Here is an 18,329-nt window from a genome sequence, read left to right as displayed (position 1 = left end):
GACCACTATAACAACTTAACATATTATCCTTCCTTAGTCTTTCCAACTTATATAATATGGATACATTCATAAAACAGGGGGATTACAGCTAAGGAGGTCATAACATAATAGTTTTTGAAACTTGCTTTGTTCCTTAAGAATATATAATAATATCTTTCCACATCAGTACATGTAGATCCACCTCATTCATTTTAATGGCTTCTTCATAGGATGATTGTAAAATTTTGAAAAGTTTATTTAGGACTTGTTTTCAATTGTTCAGTGTTAGACATAATATGGTAATAAATATCACTGTGCGTCTATATTTTGGCTTTGTACCTGTATTTCAGTAAGAGAGATTCCCAGAAGTGTAATTGCTGTGTTAAAGTTAATGTGTGTTTTAGTTTTTAAGTTACTGCCAAACTGACCTTAAAATGGGATTTGCCACTTAAAAGTCGTATCAACAGTGTATATCAGCACCCATTTCTTTATACACTGTCAAACCTGGCTTTTATCAGTGTCTTTAGATATGTTGGCAATCTGATGGCCTTTTTTTTTTTTACATCTTTATTGGAGTATAATTGCTTTACAATGTTGTGTTAGTTTCTGCTGTATAACAAAGTAAATCATCTATATGTATACATATATCCCCAATCTGATGTCATTTTGTTTTAATTTGTGTTCTTTAATTGTTCCTAAGGTTTCACACTCTTTTTCAAGTACAATCTCCTTATATATGTTAAAGAATGACTGATATACAATTATGTCTTGATTTCCTCTTTCATTCAATTGTTAATGTTGGATTTTTGAAAACTTTTGTAATTAACTTCTAATTTTGTTGGATTTCAGTCAGAAAGAAATATGTTCAGACATACACTTATTTGGTCTCCTGAAAGTGAAATCCTATAGCTGTCTCTTTCTGACAGCCCTGTGATGTGCCCTGGTTGTGCTGCTAGTTTGGGGAATTGCGGAGACCAGGAGTTGCTGTGGGAGGACTTGGTATACTATTCCAACCAAACAAACAACATGAACAACATACCCACTTTTGCATGGTTGTTTCATGATTGTTTAAAAGGTTTACCTCTATTTTCTATATCTAGTGTTCATATTTCTATATAGTAATTACACACAACACACACACGTGCACATGTGCACACACACACATACACACACTACCGCCTTTGAGCTAAACAACCAGGTAGTCTCTCCTCATCTCCTAAAAGCTTTCCTGCCTTAGAAGCAGAACTTTTGCCTTCCTATGTTTCATAAAGCTTTGTACTAATTTTCCACATGATACGTATCTACATTAATCTTTAAACCTTCCACAAATATACTTTTCAAGAAAATCTATTCACTTCAACCTAATGCTTAAATTTAATGCTTTACATATAGCAAGTTATGTATTCCATACCTATATCCATATCCATGTTACAACTATGTGAAAAGTTAAGTTGCAGGGGGTTTGGTAAAAGACATATTGCCATTCCAGTTAAACAATTATAAACTACTTAATTCTTGTTAAAGAGAGAAGGAACTTCAGATCATCCACCTCAATCCCATTTTACAGAGACAGAAATTAAGGAAAAGTGAACTTCCCAAGATTATCTGCTTAGTGGGTCATGACTTACTTTTTTTTTTTTTTTTTTTTTTTTTTTTGCGGTACGCGGGCCTCTCACTGTTGTGGCCTCTCCCGTTGCGGAGCACAGGCTCCGGATGCGCAGGCTCAGCGGCCATGGCTCACGGGCCCAGCCGCTCCGCGGCATATGGGATCCTCCCAGACCGGGGCACGAACCCGTATCCCCTGCATCGGCAGGCGGACTCTCAACCACTGCGCCACCAGGGAGGCCCCATGACTTACTTTTATTCTGAACTGATTCATTAGTTTTTGTTTGTTTGCTTTTGTTTTTGGCTGCACCACACAGCTCGTGGGATTTTAGTTCCCCGACCAGGGATTGAACCCGGGCCCTCGACAGTGAGAGTGTGAAGTCCTCACCACTGGACTTCCAAGGGATTCCCCATTAGTTCTTTGAAAATTGAAAAAAAATTCACACAAATATTTGTAATCATGAAAAACAATCATAGGTTAAGTTGTGTTTCACTGTTGATGGTATATGATTTATTGTGGTTTAAAGAGCATCATTCAATGAATCAGTGAGTGGTTGCAAGCTTTTTAATTTAAACAAATTCTGACACTGGTTGTCCTTTCTTCTTCCATCTCTTTCAAGATTATATGTAGCTCCTTCAGTGATACTGGTGTCCAGATTTGTCAACTTATTTAAGCAATTTAACCAGACTAGTGTAGGCTTTCCCACTGAGTCAAACAACAGACGTCATTTGTGCCTTAGTCATAAATCCTGATAAAAGGGGTTTCAGAGCAAAAGCAAATTTGATATCTAATATTTAACAAGTAGTCTAGGGAGACTTTTACTTAGAAATCAAAATTTAATGAGATATTTCAATTCACTGTTGCATTTCTGAAGATGAACTAGTCTGATGTAATTCTCTTCTTTCAAAGTTCTTTACTGAACTTTTTATAATTGTTTTTCATGCAAGATTTGAAACATTTGGCCAGATATACATACTGACACAGAAACTAGCACTTTGAAATTGATATGCATATACATGGTGGACAACCTCCCAAATTAACATTTAAGATATAGAATTCTCCCAAGATAGAGCTGAAAATACCATAGTGTTTTTGTTTTTTGTCTGTTTTTGTTTTCAAATACTCCACTTGTGGCCCTTTATTTCCTCATTGATTCCCTTTCTATCTTCTGCCAACCAGATGTGAGTATTGGCTAGGAATCTGTCTCGGCCTCCTGTACTTTTTTCTTCCTATTTTTTCTTCCAAGAGCTTTCTCCTTATATAGGTTCAGTTCTCACCTTTATGTGTGTACCATCTCAATCTATGTCTCCTGCTCCTACCCCTCTCTTAGGTCATGAACACATGTACTGAATTGTCTCACATTCAACCTAAAGATAGTGTGTCTGAAGCTGAACCTGTCATACTGAACCTGCCTGACCTTCTTCCATGCATCCTAATGTCGACATTGGAAAACTTGGGTCTCCTGAGCTTGAAATATTGGCATGAACTATGATACCCTTCTATTTCCTTTACCTACTCTCCAGCCAATTGTGATTTTCTGATGTTTCTTTTGTAATGTTACTTATGTGTTTTACTTTCTACTGCTACAACTTGATTGGAGCTTCAGCCTACCTTTAAGGATTCACAGATGATCTATGAGGATCTATACCATGACTTTTCCATAATCTTCTACACACAATTGCCAGAGTAATCTTCCTAAAACTTACTTTTAATAATTAGGGCCTCCTCCTCAGTGTCCTTCAGATGTAGTTAATGATTTAGTGAAAAAGACAAGATGTTTCAGTTTTGTTTACCATCACATGATTGAATTGGACCACATGTTTCTCAGATTCCTTATAATTATGGCATTTTCTGCATTTGTTGGGCTGGAGTTGTATAAACATGCTTCTCCAACCCCATCTTCTTCTCCTTATCTCTCAGGAACTCTTTGTCTATTCTGCTTCCACACTTCTCTCATTATTTCTCACACTTGAAGTAACTTTAAAATATCCTTGGTCTATCCAAATCCTTTATACTTTTGAAGGTCAACTTAAATCTTATTACCTGAAGATATTCAGTTCAAAATTATTACCATTCTGAAAAAAAATCTGGTCTTTGCTCAAAATCATTTTAGATGTTTTATCATATTGATAACACAATTGGAAAATCTAAATACTCTTTTCCAAAGACATGTAAGTGCTAGGTAAGAAAGAATAATGAAGAAACCTGGGTTTAAGTCTTAGCTCTTTGACTTCCAATCTGCATGTCTCCTAACAAGCCCCTTAAGCAACACACACTGTCTCACTTTGCTCATTTGTGAAATAAGTAGGGTTGGATTAGATAGTCCCCAAGTCTCTTTCAGTTTATAATTCATAAACCAATATTTAAAGACATTTCATATAACATAGTATAAACTATACTATTATACATCAAACTCTACTATTATGAAATAGACTCTATTTTATTACATGTTTATCTGGTGATCATTAAATTTCTCAAGCCCAGGCCCTTATAAAAATATTGAAGCTTCAGAATCAAAATGATAGATAAATTACAGGGTAGCTGTTTTATTTTTATTACTGTATAAAACCAGTTTTATTAAGTTGAGCTATTAAAATGTGGGGTTACTTACTCAATAGGTTCTGATACTAATTCCAATGTGGGTTATGGGAGAAGTTTCCCACACCAGCAAACAATTCTTGGGACACCACCTGGATATCCCACAATTCAACTCAATTCTGACACTGTCTTTCCAGAAATAACATCAGATTCCACAGGTTACAAACTCCATCCTACAAGACTGCCCCCCCCACCCCCGTACTTTGCATGCTTGTCACAAGCCCAAGTTGTTACCTGTGCTTCTGACTGGCTACAAATTGGAGGTTTCAAGGACCCCCCCCCCCCCGCCCGCCTTGGTCTTCAGATGCCAGTCACCAGCCCAGGCTCTTACCTGTACTTCTGACCAACTGGCTATATATTAGAGGTTCCCATGAGTCCCTCCTTCCTTGGGTTTGATCAGTTTTTTAGAGAGGCTCACAGAATTCTGAAAAACATTTTACTTACTAGATTACTGGTTTATTGTAAAAGGTTATAACTCAGGAATAGCCAGATGGAAGAGATGCATAGGGCAAGGTATGTGGGAAGGGATGCAGAGCTTCCACGCCCTCTCCAGGTGTGCCAGTCTCACCAAATCTCCATGTGTTCACCAACCCAGAAACTCTCAGAACCCTGTCCTTTTAGGTGTTTATGGAGGCTTCATTACACAGCTGTGATTGATTAAATCATTGGCCATTGGTGATTGAATTCAATCTCCAGCCACTTTTCCTTCCCAGATGTCAGGATATCAGGGGGTGGGACTGCAGTTCCAACCTTCTAATCACATGGTTGACTGTCTTAGAAACTAAGCCCGCATTCACAGGTGCTTTCCATAAGTCACCTAATTAACAAAACAAAAAATACCTTTAGACCTCCCACACTTAGGAAATCCCAAGGATTTTAGGAACTCTAGGCCAGAAATGGGGATGAATACCAAATATGTATTTCTTATTATAAGTCACAACATCACACATATAATATACTAATTGAATAAGCTAGGGAACTTTTATTGGAAAAAAAAAGCTTGCTAAGTACAAGTCACTGTGACAAACATCGATGGATTGGGAATGGGGATGAAGATACAGAAATGAATTCAAAGGTTTGGTATCTACATTCAAGGAACAAGTTGTATAATGGGGGAGGCATACAGATAAAGAAATTACTGTAATTATAAGCATAAGAAGCTGTTAATTGTTACCACTTATTGAATACTTACTATGAACTAGGACCTATGCCAGAGACTAACATACAAATGCTAATTAACATGCACAAACTATTTTTTACAACAAGATTCCGAGATTATTATTCCTATTTTGCAAAAGAAAAAAATGAGATCAGAAATCTTAATCTCTCCAAAGTCATATAACTAGAGTGATGAGAATGTACTATCCATTACATCTTATTAGGTATCTTTTGAGGCTTGGAAATATTTCTGTAGAAAGGCTTATTCAAAAGGAATAATTATTTCTAAATGGAGGTGTCACTTAGAAAATTGCCTTTGAAAGTAGCCTCAGAGTTGAGTCTTATAAGAAGAGTAGATTTTCCATTGACTTGGTGGGTAGACAAGTCATTTTAGGCACAGAGAACAGATTGAATAAAATCCCAGAGGCAAAGAAGTAGAAGTCATATTCAGGGAATTTTGGTGATTAAGCATATATAATAAGAAGAGCAGGGAGTGAGCAAAGAAAATGATGCAGCTTTTGAGGTTGGGTGGGCAGGATATTAGAAGGGTGTGTTACTTACCCAGGGCAAGTTAATTGGAAAAAATAGCCATTCTAAGTTCTTTCAAAGATGACAGCTCAATCAGCTTGCATAACAGGGAATAGAATCTACCCACCTGCTTAGTTTCTAATGCAATTTACTGAAAGCTGTGTCTTCCTACACACTTCTTCATAACTAATTTGACCTATACCAGATAGTAGTTTTACAGCAGCTGCAGTCAACATGAAAAGCTCTTTTTTTTATGATAACTTTCTACTCTCTTTCTGGTCTATTGAGTTTCTAAGCAATTTTTTTCTTGTTCTTTGTTCCCTCTTGCAAAAGTTTTGCTCTTCTCATCGTGGGCTTGAAAATAGTGTGTGGGTTGCCAAAAGGCAAATACAATGAAGGTGAGTTTTGAGGTTGGTTTCAGGTGCTCCCACCAACTTTTTTCTTCAGTATAATGGAGGAGCAACTCCAGAGTCTTTGTGGGGTGTGAAAATTTAACACAAATTTCCAGGATCACATTCATATTATTAATTATTATGTATTTTATTTAGTTTTATCCAGTAAAGCCAATCTACTGACACCAGGTTTTGGTGAAGGAAAGTGCAGCATTTATTGCAGGTGCCATGCAAGGCCTATGGGCAGCTAATGTTCAAAAGACCCGAACTCCCTGATGGGTTTCAAGGAAGGGTTTTTAAAGGCATGGTGAGCGAGAGAGTCTCAGGGTACATGATCAGCATGTGCACAATTCTCTGATTGGTTGACGGTGAGGTAACAGGGTGGTGCCAGGGGGGGTTAGCATCATCAATCCTCAGGCTCCAGCCAGTCTGGGAGCTATGTGCTCATGGTCATTTTGCAGTTAATTTCTTCCATCTGGTGGGGGTTTTAGTATCTGTGAAACAGCTCAGGAATGTGCATCAGATGCTATTATCTGTGTCCTTCAGGGAGGAACTAAAGATTCTGTGACTCTGCTGTATGGCTGATCCATTGTTTAAATTGATACCAGTTCTCCTGGCCCAATTGCTATTTCTTTGTTACTACATGTTCACATTTTTCTAATCATTAATTTTTGAGCCATTTTGTGACTCAGGGAGGCCTAGGAGACTGAAGTTTTTCTACAAACAAGAGGTGGGCAAAGGACATGGAGGGGTCTATTCTGGGAAGGCCCCTTAGGATCCTGCTCAGTTACATATCCTTCTAGTGAAATAGCATTTACTTATAAGTGTCTAATACAAGAGCTTACATATAAAAACCTTTGTACCACTTGTTTTTAAGAAATGAACTTACATTATAAAATAACTTGGTAATCTAAGTATTAGTAAATTAATCAGCAAAAAAACACTGTGTAAACAATGCAATATATACTTAGTTATATCTTTTAATGTGAGACATTTAATGTAGATTTCACATGGTGAGGGTTTAATTTATATATATGAATACACACACATATCTACATATATAAGACAGCAAACTGCCCTAAAAACCTTTAACTGTTAAAAGTTAACAATATAGCAACACATAATAAATGAAATCAGATAAATGCAAAATATACTTAATGATCAGCTCCTTTTTAATCATAAAGAGAAAGACCAAGCTATTGGTTAACCAGTTGCTTGGTTATTGGTTAATTAAGTTAACCAATTAAATTACCAGGGTTAGATGGAGAATAGATCACTCAGAAGGTAGATAGTTCAAACAAGAAAACATAAAACAGAGAGACAAACATGGGCAATACTTTTTAGAGAACTTTGCTTAGAAGAATTTATTCTGGCCTAAGAGATCCCCTTACCCCAAAAACAAATTGAGATGTGTACATTGAGATATCATAGCTTAGTGCTATTAACCTTTCAAGTTATATAACTCACTTGCCTTGATTCTAGGCTTGACAGAAATCTTTGGACTAGAATTTATTTTCCAGTGTGTGTGGTGTGAATGTGTGTGTTTTGGGAAATGCATGTGCTGGATATATGATATGACTGCCAGTCCTCAAAGCAGTACTGTTTCCTATGACATAAGATTAATTTTATTAGTATCATATTGGTATTATTTTATTCCAGGTTTACTGATAGATCATTGACATATGTGTAGGATGTTATGATTTAACACACGTGTATATTGTAAAATGATTATCAAAATGAGGTTAATTGATACCTCTATTTCCCCACAAAATTATTGTATGTGTGTCTATGTGTTGATAAATTTTAAGATCTATTCTCTTAACAACTTTCAAGTATATAATACAGTATTGATGATTATAGTCACCATGCTATACATTAGATCCCCAGAACTTATTCATCTTATTGTTGGAAGTTTGTAGACTTTGACCAACATCTCCCCATTTCCTCCTCCCCTATACCCTAGTAATCACCATTCTACTCCATGTTTCTAGGAATTTGACTTTTTTACATTCCACATATAAGTGAGAACATACAGTATTTGTCTTTCTCTGTCTGACTCATTTCACTTAGAATAATGCGCTCAAGATCCATTCATGGTGTCACAAAAGGAAGGATTTCCTTGTATTTATGGTTGAATATATATACACAATGGAATATATCACATATTCTGTCTTCTGTATCCAATCATCCATTGGTGGACACTTAGGTTATTTCCATGTCTTGGCTATCATGAATAATGCTGCAGTGAACATAAGGGTGCAGATATCTCTTTGATATCTTATTTTTATTTCTGTTGAATATATACCTAGAAGTGGAATTGCTGGATCATATGGTAGTTCTATTTTTAATTTTTTGAGGAACCTCCATACTGTTTCCATAGTGGCTTTGCCAATTTACATTTTCACCAACAATACACACGGTTTCCTAGTCTCCACAGCCTCATCAATACTTGTTATTTCTTGTCTTTTTGATAATAGCCATTCTGTTGGGTGTGAGGTGATATCTCATTGTGGAGTTTTTTTGTTTTGTTTTGTTTTGTTTTTGCAGAACGTGGGCCTCTCACTGTTGTGGCCTCTCCCGTTGCAGAGCACAGGCTCAGCGGCCATGGTTCATGGGCCCAGCCGCTCCACGGCATGAGGGATCTTCCCGGGCCAGGGCACGAACCCATGTCCTCTGCATTGGCAGGCAGACTCTCAACCACTGCACCAGCAAGGAAGCCCTCATTGTGGTTTTTATTTGCATTACCCTGATGATTAGTGATGTTAAGCATCTTTTTGTGTACTTCTTGGCCATTTGTATGACTTCTTTGGAAAAATGTATTCAAGTCTTTTATCCATTTTTTTTTTTTGCTATTGAGTTATGTGAGTTCCTTATATATTTCGAACATTAACTTCTTATCACATAGGTGATTTGCAACTATTTTCTCCCATTCGTAGGCTGCCATTTTATCTTGCTAATTGTTTTTCTGTGCAGATGCTGTTTAGTTTGATGTAGTCCCACTTGTATATTTTTGCTTTTATTGCTTTCATTTTTTGCAATTCTCATCATATTCAAAAAACTGTTTTCAAGACCAGTATTAAGGAGCTTTTTCCTTATGTTTCCTTCTAATAGTTTTACGCTTACAAGTTTTACATTTAAGTCTTTAATACATTTTGAGTTAATCTTTTGAATAGTATAAAATAAGAGTTCAGTTTCACTCTTCTGCATGTGGTTAGCCAGTTTGCCCAGCATCATATTTGTGTTATTAATATATCCTATGAACTTTGTTACCCTGACTCCACCTTTAAAAAGTTTCTGCTTCTTTCTGTCAAAGTCACATATCTGAGACCGCAACTAAAAATCAGTCTCTCACCATTGTAAGTAAAAGCCACCTGAGGATGTCCCTTGGCAACAGTAGACTAGCTTTTCTGTGGTATAAAGTTTGCTGTTGTCTTCTTTCTTTGCTATTTAACATCACTCATTATTTTGCCTCTATTTTTTTATATTAAGTAGTATATAGAAGAAATTATCAGAAATTCCTACATACCCACAGAAAGGAAATTAGCAAGAAGAAATAGTGAATCAATGAAAACTCACATGAATAAAAACAGGCTCTTATATAACATTAATGGCAATAAGAATGTTAGCAGGAACTGGTATTTATTGAGTTAGTCTGTGTACCAAGTATTATGTAAGCCCTTTGTGTGGGATCATTGATTCCTCCCAGCAACTCTATGAGACCAAGACTACTATCGATTACAGATTAGGTAAATGAAGATTGGACATGTGAAGTAACAGGTTTGTGGTCTAGCTACTTCTGCCCTCATAGGGGCCTGAACCAAGACATGAAACCAGGTCTGTCTTTTGAAGAGCTCTTGAACATTCAGATAGTAGTGTGATACTAAAAATCAGTAACATACAAAATTTCCACCAACTGTGGAAATCAGAATTAGATGTATTGTTGGGAAGGCGAGTTGTTAGTTTGTCTTCAGACATATCCAAGAGAAATAATTCTTACATGATAAATCATCAAAATCCTGTGTGTAGATGAATAAATTATGGAAGAGGATAAGGATAGCTTACTAGGTAACTCTAAGTTGATTTTTTTTAATTCCACAATTCCACAGATGTTTTTATTTTTACCAAAAGTGAATAATTTCACTTTTCACATTTAGATTCACCTGTGGTATTTATCTCGGAGAGGCAGCAGCAGTGAGTGGTGGCTTGAAGCGAGATCTTAGTTCCCTGCCCAGGAATTGAACCTAGGTAGCCTGAATGAAAACCAGGAATCCTAGCTACTAGACCAGCAAAGGCTAGAGGCTAGAAGCAAATTTTCCTTGGCTCTTGCCTCTGTTTGAAAGCAAGAATATTTCAAGGAGGCAAAAACTGTAAAAACAGGTGCAAAGTTTATTATTAGAGGCACAGCACAACAAGTGGGAGAGCACACAGAGAAACAGTTTATTTAAGACAGAAGCAAGGCAGAGATACACACCTGGAGAGAAAGGGTGTGGGTGTCCTCCCCAATGAGGAGGAGTGCAGTAAAGAGGCAGTTAAATCATTTATATAGGGCAGTTCATCAGGGTCTTTGTTTACCTTTGGCCAATTATCTGGTTTCTTTTTCCACATCTGACCTGCCCTAGGACCCTGCCCAAAGTGCATGCGCAACTTTTTTCCAAGATGGATTTCAGCCCAGAGGCCTATGGGACGGCCTTAGCATCACATATTATGGGGTGGTGCCCCCTCCTTTTGACCCCCAAGGAGCCTTTCTGCACATGTGCAGTGTTTCCCTTGTCCCAAGGATGGGAAATATATGACCTCTTGATCTTTTACTCAAACAAGGTTTATCCCCTTTCTGTTCCTGCCGTGACTGTTATCTTAAGGTGTCCACAGGAAAAAAAGTCCAGCTATTTACACTGTTACTGTTGTTATTTACATCTCGAAGTGCAAACAGGAGGCTGGCTGTAAATACCTAGTCTAGAGCCCACCTGCCTCCTTCCTCAGGAAATGTAAACAGGAGGCTAGTTGTAAATGCATAGCCTGGAGCCCATCTATCTCCTGCCTTAGTATTAAACGGCATGTCCTTTCTATCCTACTCTACGAAAGTTTCAGGTAGGGTTTTTATATCACAGAATTTCCATTTAAAATGAAGAAATTGACATCCAGGGGCTAACCTGTCTCCTTGTTAGCAAGGCTTAGGCTTCCAAGGCTTTCCTGCTCCAGGGCTACGTGGCCCCAAACCAGGCCTGTCAGGAAAGAGGACCTCTTGCCTCCTCTCTGATGCCCAATGGAAACAATCCGCTGTACATTATACCTATTTTTGTATATTTCTTAGTGTCAAGTCAGAGTATTTACTAGTTTGTTTACTCCTGGGGGTGAGGGGCGAGTTTTGTTGTATTTGGCTTTTTATGTGTTGTTTTGTTTTGAATTACTTTAATGAGATATGATTTACATATAAAAATTCTACCTAATGTTAACAATGTGATGAATTTGGAGATAAGTATACACCTATGAAACCATCTCTGCAATCAATGCCATAAACATATCCATCACCTCCAAAATTACTCTCCTGCCCTATTCAGTCTTTCATCCATTCATTCATTCTTCCATGGTAAGTAGAATGTTGGTTACTAGGAGTTGGGGGAAGGGGAACATGCAAAAGTGTTGGTCAAAGGTTACAAAACTTCAGTTATGCAAGATAATTAAGTTGTGAAGATCGAGGGTATAATGTTATAGCTGTGTTATATACCTAAAATTTGCTAACAAGGTAGATAGATTTTATGTTGCATTTGTTTCAATGCCTTGTCCCTACTCCACTGCACTTATTTTTCTTCACAGCACTTATCTGATATACTATATTTTTTGTTGTTTTTATATTATTACTTTTCTTCTTCCATTAGATTGTACCCTACATGAGAGAAGGAAGTTTTGCTTTGTTTAGTTTTTTGTTCTGATCACTATCCTCAGTGCCTAGAACAGTGCCTGATAAATGGTAGTTTCTCAAAAACATTGCTGATGAAATGAACTACACAGTAATGTGTCTTTAATATGTAGAACTGACAGAAGTTTATGCAGTACTCTATTAATTTTCCTGGGGTGAACTGTAGCATCAGTTTGAGCTCCTCAGATAGCAGTCTCTGCTCTATGTGTCTTTCTGAAGATAGTCATTAGCCAAGTCCATGACTAGTGTGTACACATCACTAGTGTGAGGCAGAGCACTAATTGCCTCCCACACTAAGGCTTTATTGGTCTTCCAGTCTTAATTAAAGCCAGATTAGTAGCTATGGGGAAATTCCTATGATTCTTCTGGGATGTTGGTCCAGATTTCCCCCTTAATATATTCAAAGTTTCTCTCTTCTTTTAACACAGTTATTATTCTCCTGGACATGGTAGATGCTTAAATATCAAAGGAATATACTTTTCTTCCATTTTCTTAGGAAAATCTGTTTTAAAATAATTCCAAATCCTTGAGGGAGAATGTAATTTAATTTTCACTGTTACAAACCAGAGGTTGTTGTTCCTACTTATGATTTGTTCCTAAATGACAGCCTAGAAAAGCCCAATCTTTGCACCTAGCCATTCTATCCTGTGAATAAGAAGAGGAAGCTAGAAGATCTGTACAAAAGTATGTGCAATGGAGTGATCTTCTTTTATTAGGACATGTGCTCACTCATTTATCACAGTAGTGTAGTGGTTCTTTTTGCAACAGACATTGAGCTAGGTGAGAAAGCACATGAAGAGAGACTGAAAAGAACATTAGATTCAAAATTAGAAGAACCAAGATTGAGTCAGAATGGGGCATATAATAGCAGTGTGACTTTGGCAACTTAAATTTCTTTGAGTTTCATATTTTTTATTAAGAAAATGAAGGTGTTAATACGTATTTTACAAACTTGGGTTTTCTGAGCACTGGAAGAATTACTGAATACATTAAAACAAAAACTTTTGTTTTTATATGAAATTAAATATTATCATAAAAAGTTTCATAATATAATAAGAATAGGGTATATAAGAAAGAGAGAGAAAGGGAGAATGACTGCCAGGGTTCTTTTCTCAACATAAAAAATTCAGCATGAGAAAAATATATAAATGTTTGAAGTAAAAAACAACTACATGGCATTGAAGTCAACTACATGGGCTTTAGAGTCAGATTATCTGTGTTTAAATCTAGGTTATGCATTGCTCTCACTGCATGATTTTGAGTATTTACTTAATCCCTTTGTTTTTCAATTTCCTCATTTATAAATTTGAGATAATAGTATTGGTCTCATATGGCTAGTGTGAGGATTGGGATAAGCATTTAGCATACCAAGCTCCCGTGTTGTTATTTTACGTATTAATGTTATGAATATTGTAAGTGGGGCAGCACACAAAATTCCTGTTGCCAAAAGTGGATTTTTAGGAGTGCCATGCAGAGATGTGAGGTGGTCCCTTAGTATGATAAAGGAGAATGGCAAGTTGGCCATCTTTCTCTTCTCTCTTTTTGTCTTTCTTTGTCTTCTGTATATTCATGTTTCTACTTTCCAAAGCTTAGGTTGTCAAGGGCCCTTGCTGCAAACCCATCTGGTGCTCAGAGATTTTGGCTCTTCCCTTTTTGAGAGTACAGTGTGCAAGGAACAGGGAGTACAGAGAGTAAATCAAATAAGTGACAAACTGACCCAAGTCATATTAATTATGACCTACTGGATTTTTTCTTCATTTTCAACAAGAGGTGGTCAGTGAATAAAATGAGTGAAGAAGCAAGAAATACAGACTCTATCTGGGTATTCCAATGACCTCCCAAACCAAAAAGCATGCTCTATAAATATAGACCATCATCATCATCATCATCATCATCATCAAGCCATATAACATTTTATAATTATTATAGTTTAAAATCACATTTACTGATTACTAGGTTTGATCCCAACAGTTTTATAGTTAAATAAATATTATTGTTTTTATTTACATGTAATCTTTGTGTCCTTTTTATAAATTCTAGACAGGTCTGTAAGTATGTTATTAAAAAAAACAGCTGTAGATGATCACACTCACCTATGGTATTCACATGAATGGTGAGCAATGTGATCTATCAGTTCACAAACATTTAGTAATTATATATGATTTCCTACCTCCTTATATGTTACTTCCTATCTCAGTCCGTAAAGATCCACTTCAGTTGGGTAGAGTCCACTCTTTTTTTCTAGTCTCTATCCTTTTTCCCTTTTAAAATCTCCTTAGTTTTTCTAAGCCTCTGTTCTCCTTCTTGTTTCCAGCACCGCTCTGAAAATCTTTGCTGCAAGCTGCTTGAAGGGGGTTGACACAAAGCTCAAAAAAACATCTAAAATATTTCAGGGTCTTGGCAGGACCTGTGGGTGAATTAGGCAGGCAGTTTATAATATTACAAAGGGAATGATGAATGAAACTAAATCTCAACTTCAAGAGAAGTGTGATGACTTGGAGAGAGAATGAGAGAGGAGGCACTGACAGTTCAGTTCCACTTGACCCTTGACAAGCGATAATGAAGTTTCAGTTTTAACATGTCTCCAATTTTTCAAGAGAAGTTGCAAATGAGGGTATTTATCTAAATATCTCAATTTAGAATATTGGCAATACTTTCAAATCCTTAAAAAAAATACTGTGTAAGTCTAATAAAATGACCCCAAGACCAGATTTGTTCTTTGTCTATCAACCTGAAACCTCTGCTTTATACCCTTCAGAAGTTTGTGAGGGGACAATGTAAAGAAAATGTAGCCCTGTTAATATCGACTTCCCTTCATCAAGCAGCTGATGAGTTATGCCAGTCTGTCACTTTATTCTGTTTGACTAAAGACCTCTCCTCTTTACTAGGGGCGGGGTTGAGAACAAAAAGGGTGAGTAGAGAATAAAATTATCTCCTACTGCTCACGAATGAGGTGTCTATGGCTCAAATATTTGCTCTAGATGGGGTCACCATAGGTTCTAGTTTGCCAGGGACAGTCCCTGTTTATACCTGCTGTCCCACCCAGTGTAATAATTAATAGTTCCCCTTTCATACCCAGAAGTATGCAATTAGGTAAATAAATTATGTGGTGACATTAGTGTTGGTTAACACACGTGTCATAGCTATTGACAGACCAAAATCACTTGAATGCAGAGAGACAAGTAAATATTTGCTGGGTACTATATGAGATCAAACTGTTACAGTGTCTAGACTCAAAGCCAGGTTAGCTGACTCTAAAATCAGAACTCTTTCCATAATCCAGGCTGTGTTAAAGTTTTACATTAAGCTTTAGAGACCTATTTTACAGATACTGGAACTAAGGCTAAGAGAAAATGTACTCAGGCACATCTCTTAGGAAGTAACAGAGCACAGAAATCTAACTAAGATCTTTTGAGGTCAAGGCTGCATACTTTCCTAACTGTCTCCCTATTTAGAAACCCAAGACTAATCATTATACTATACATGACAATCACTACACTAAATGTACAATTTGGTGATGCATCTGTTAAGGGAAATAGACTCATAGAATAGGACTAATAATTGGGGAGGCAAGACTAACTGGCATAAAAGAATCAGAGAACAACTCATGATTCTATATAATTAAGTGCTGAATTATTTAGTAAGGATAAAGAAGTTCAGAAGAGACTCTGTGTGGGCTGGTATATTCAGGGAAGAGGTGGCATATCAACTACGCCTTGGAGAACTTGGGTGATGAACAGCGGGTGGAGAACATTCCCACAAGAGAAAACAAAGAGTATTTTTGGTTGTTTTTGTGAGGCAGATCAAGGAATATATTCTGACCCCAAACTGAGAATGTGTGCTGGTGAATCAAGAGAAATCTGGTGGATAAATTAAGTTGGGCCAGATTATAAGATTTTTTTAATGTTTAATTTTGTTTTAGCCATACATACACATAACTTTACATAAATGCATAAATGTGTATTCAAATGTATAGTTATACACACGCTTTAGAATGTATAGTCATTTTTCTTTTTTCCCTTTTTTGGCTTCCTTCTCTCCCTTTCTTCTTCTATCCAGCTGTGTTAATCCACCCACACCCATGTTAACAAACTAGTATGTAGCTTTGTATATACTTTAACCCTGTTCAAATAATCAGATAGACTTCATGGTAGGATAAATCATAATTTACCATATTGCTGCGTCTGAGTTTTGTTTCCAGTGTTTTTTCTACCAAGATCAATGATGCAATAAAGACCCTGACATACAGGTCATTATTTATGGCTGCTATGTTTGTATGGGATAGACTTCGAGGAGGGGGATTATTGGTTAAAATAGGCTCTCATATATCACAGTTCCAAAGCAATGTATGAAAGAATGCTTTCCCCAACATCCCCTATAAAAATAGGTATCATGGCTCCTTTCCGTTGTTACTAATGTGAAGGGCTTAAAAATATACCTAGTTATTTTAACTCATACTTCCCTGACTGCCAGAGAAAATAGTTTTCCCACTTTATTTATGATGTTTTTAGATTATGATCTGAGAATGTGGTCTATAAATACTCTACATTTTTCTTTTATTTTTTTCTGTTGTGTCTTTTTTTTCTTCCCTCCCTCTCTCTCTCTTTCTCTCTCTTTTAAATTTATCAATCAGGGTTTAATCAGGGAAGCAGAATGAGAAATATTTTAAGTATTATAGAATAGGGATTTATTTTAGAAATTGAAATTTACCTAACTATAAGAGATTTTGATAAAAATGGTCCAAAAAGGGATGTTGGAGGATCGGATAAAAGCTGCTAATCAGCCCTTCTGTATCACTCTTATGGCAGACAATTAGGCATTTTGGAATGGGACCGTGATGGAGCACTGGTGGAGCAGCCCATGGAAAAGCTATTGCCTCTGCACCTGCTGGTGGCATGGCTTCTCTACAGGAAAAAAAAAGCTGGCTACGGTGCCAGGAAGAACAGGGGTTAGCTAGAACCTGTGTGCACCTCAGTGTCATTCTCTCATTGCTTGTAAACACAATGACCTTCAGAGTTCAGTGGCTGCTGCTTCACTTCAGCTTTCCTAGCCATGCACAAATTTCTCTCTTGATTAGCTTTAAGCTGGAACCACACAGGGAAGGCAATTTCGGAAAACATAGTTGTAGCTTAGTGAGGTTGACAAAAAAAGGTGATGTGACAGTTTGTTCCAAAATACAAAGATAATGCACGTTCTTACAAAATTCTGTTAAATGAAATGTTCATTGATTGTAGTAAGTCATCTAGATGGCTCTTTGTTTACTTCGGTCTACTATATTGTTTAAATTTTTAGAGCAGTATCCAGCCTCTTCCATTACATTTGCAAATTTATTAATTTCTTGATTTTCTAATAGTTTTCATTTTGTATTAAAAGCTATACAATCTAAATGAGAAAATAACTTAAAAAAGAAGAGATACATGTATATGTATAACTGGACCACTTTGCTGTACACCTGAAACTACCACAATATTGTTAATCAACTATATTCCAATATAAAACAAAAAGTTAAAATAAACATGAATATTAAAAAACAAAAAGTATATATATTAAAGAAACCAAAAAAAGCTGTACAGATTGGTACAAAAAATATATGACTTATGTTTTATTTATAAATTATACCTTTATCTTTACATTATATGCCTTTGACACTTTAGTCATTGTAATGTGAAATTCCGTCTTAACTGATATGAATATGCTAGATTTGCTTACTTTTTTATTAGCATTTACCTGGAATCACTTTGACCATCTCTTTATTACTTTGCCTTAAATATTTTTATTTCTTAGAAAGTGCATATCTTGCCTTTAATCCAATACACCTTTCTTTTTCTTTTTTTCTTAACATCTTTATTGGAGTATAATTGCTTTAAAATGTTGTGTTAGTTTCTGCTGTATAAAAGTGAATCAGCTATATGTATACGTATATCACCATATCCCCTCCCTCTTGTGTCTCCCTCCTGCCCTCCCTATCCCACCCCTCTGGGTGGTCAAAAAGCACTGAGCTGATCTTCCTGTGCTATGCAGCTGCTTCCCACTAGCTATCTATTTTACATTTGGTAGTGTATATATGTCCATGCCACTCTCTCACTTTGTCCCAGCTTACCCTTCCCCCTCCCTGTGTCTTCAAGTCCATTCTCTGCGTCTGCATCTTTAT

At 36.6% G+C, this 18,329-nt stretch overlaps 1 protein-coding gene across 1 annotated transcript in view; it reads left to right on the top strand.

The window, feature by feature from the left end:
* Positions 1 to 18,329, top strand: part of ANO3 (anoctamin 3) — a gene marked incomplete at both ends in the record, with an annotated part of 386,431 nt that overhangs the window by 105,185 nt on the left and 262,917 nt on the right. The window contains 2 exon segments of the mRNA XM_079709019.1: positions 6,192 to 6,247; positions 6,249 to 6,267. Coding sequence (XP_079565145.1) covers positions 6,192 to 6,247; positions 6,249 to 6,267 — 75 coding nt within the window.

The sequence above is a fragment of the Hyperoodon ampullatus genome (genome assembly GCF_949752795.1).
Source record: "Hyperoodon ampullatus genome assembly, chromosome: 7".
Taxonomy (NCBI): domain Eukaryota; kingdom Metazoa; phylum Chordata; class Mammalia; order Artiodactyla; family Ziphiidae; genus Hyperoodon; species Hyperoodon ampullatus.
The sequence above is the reverse complement of the archived record's forward strand: the minus strand, read 5'-3'. Positions and strand labels throughout refer to the sequence as shown.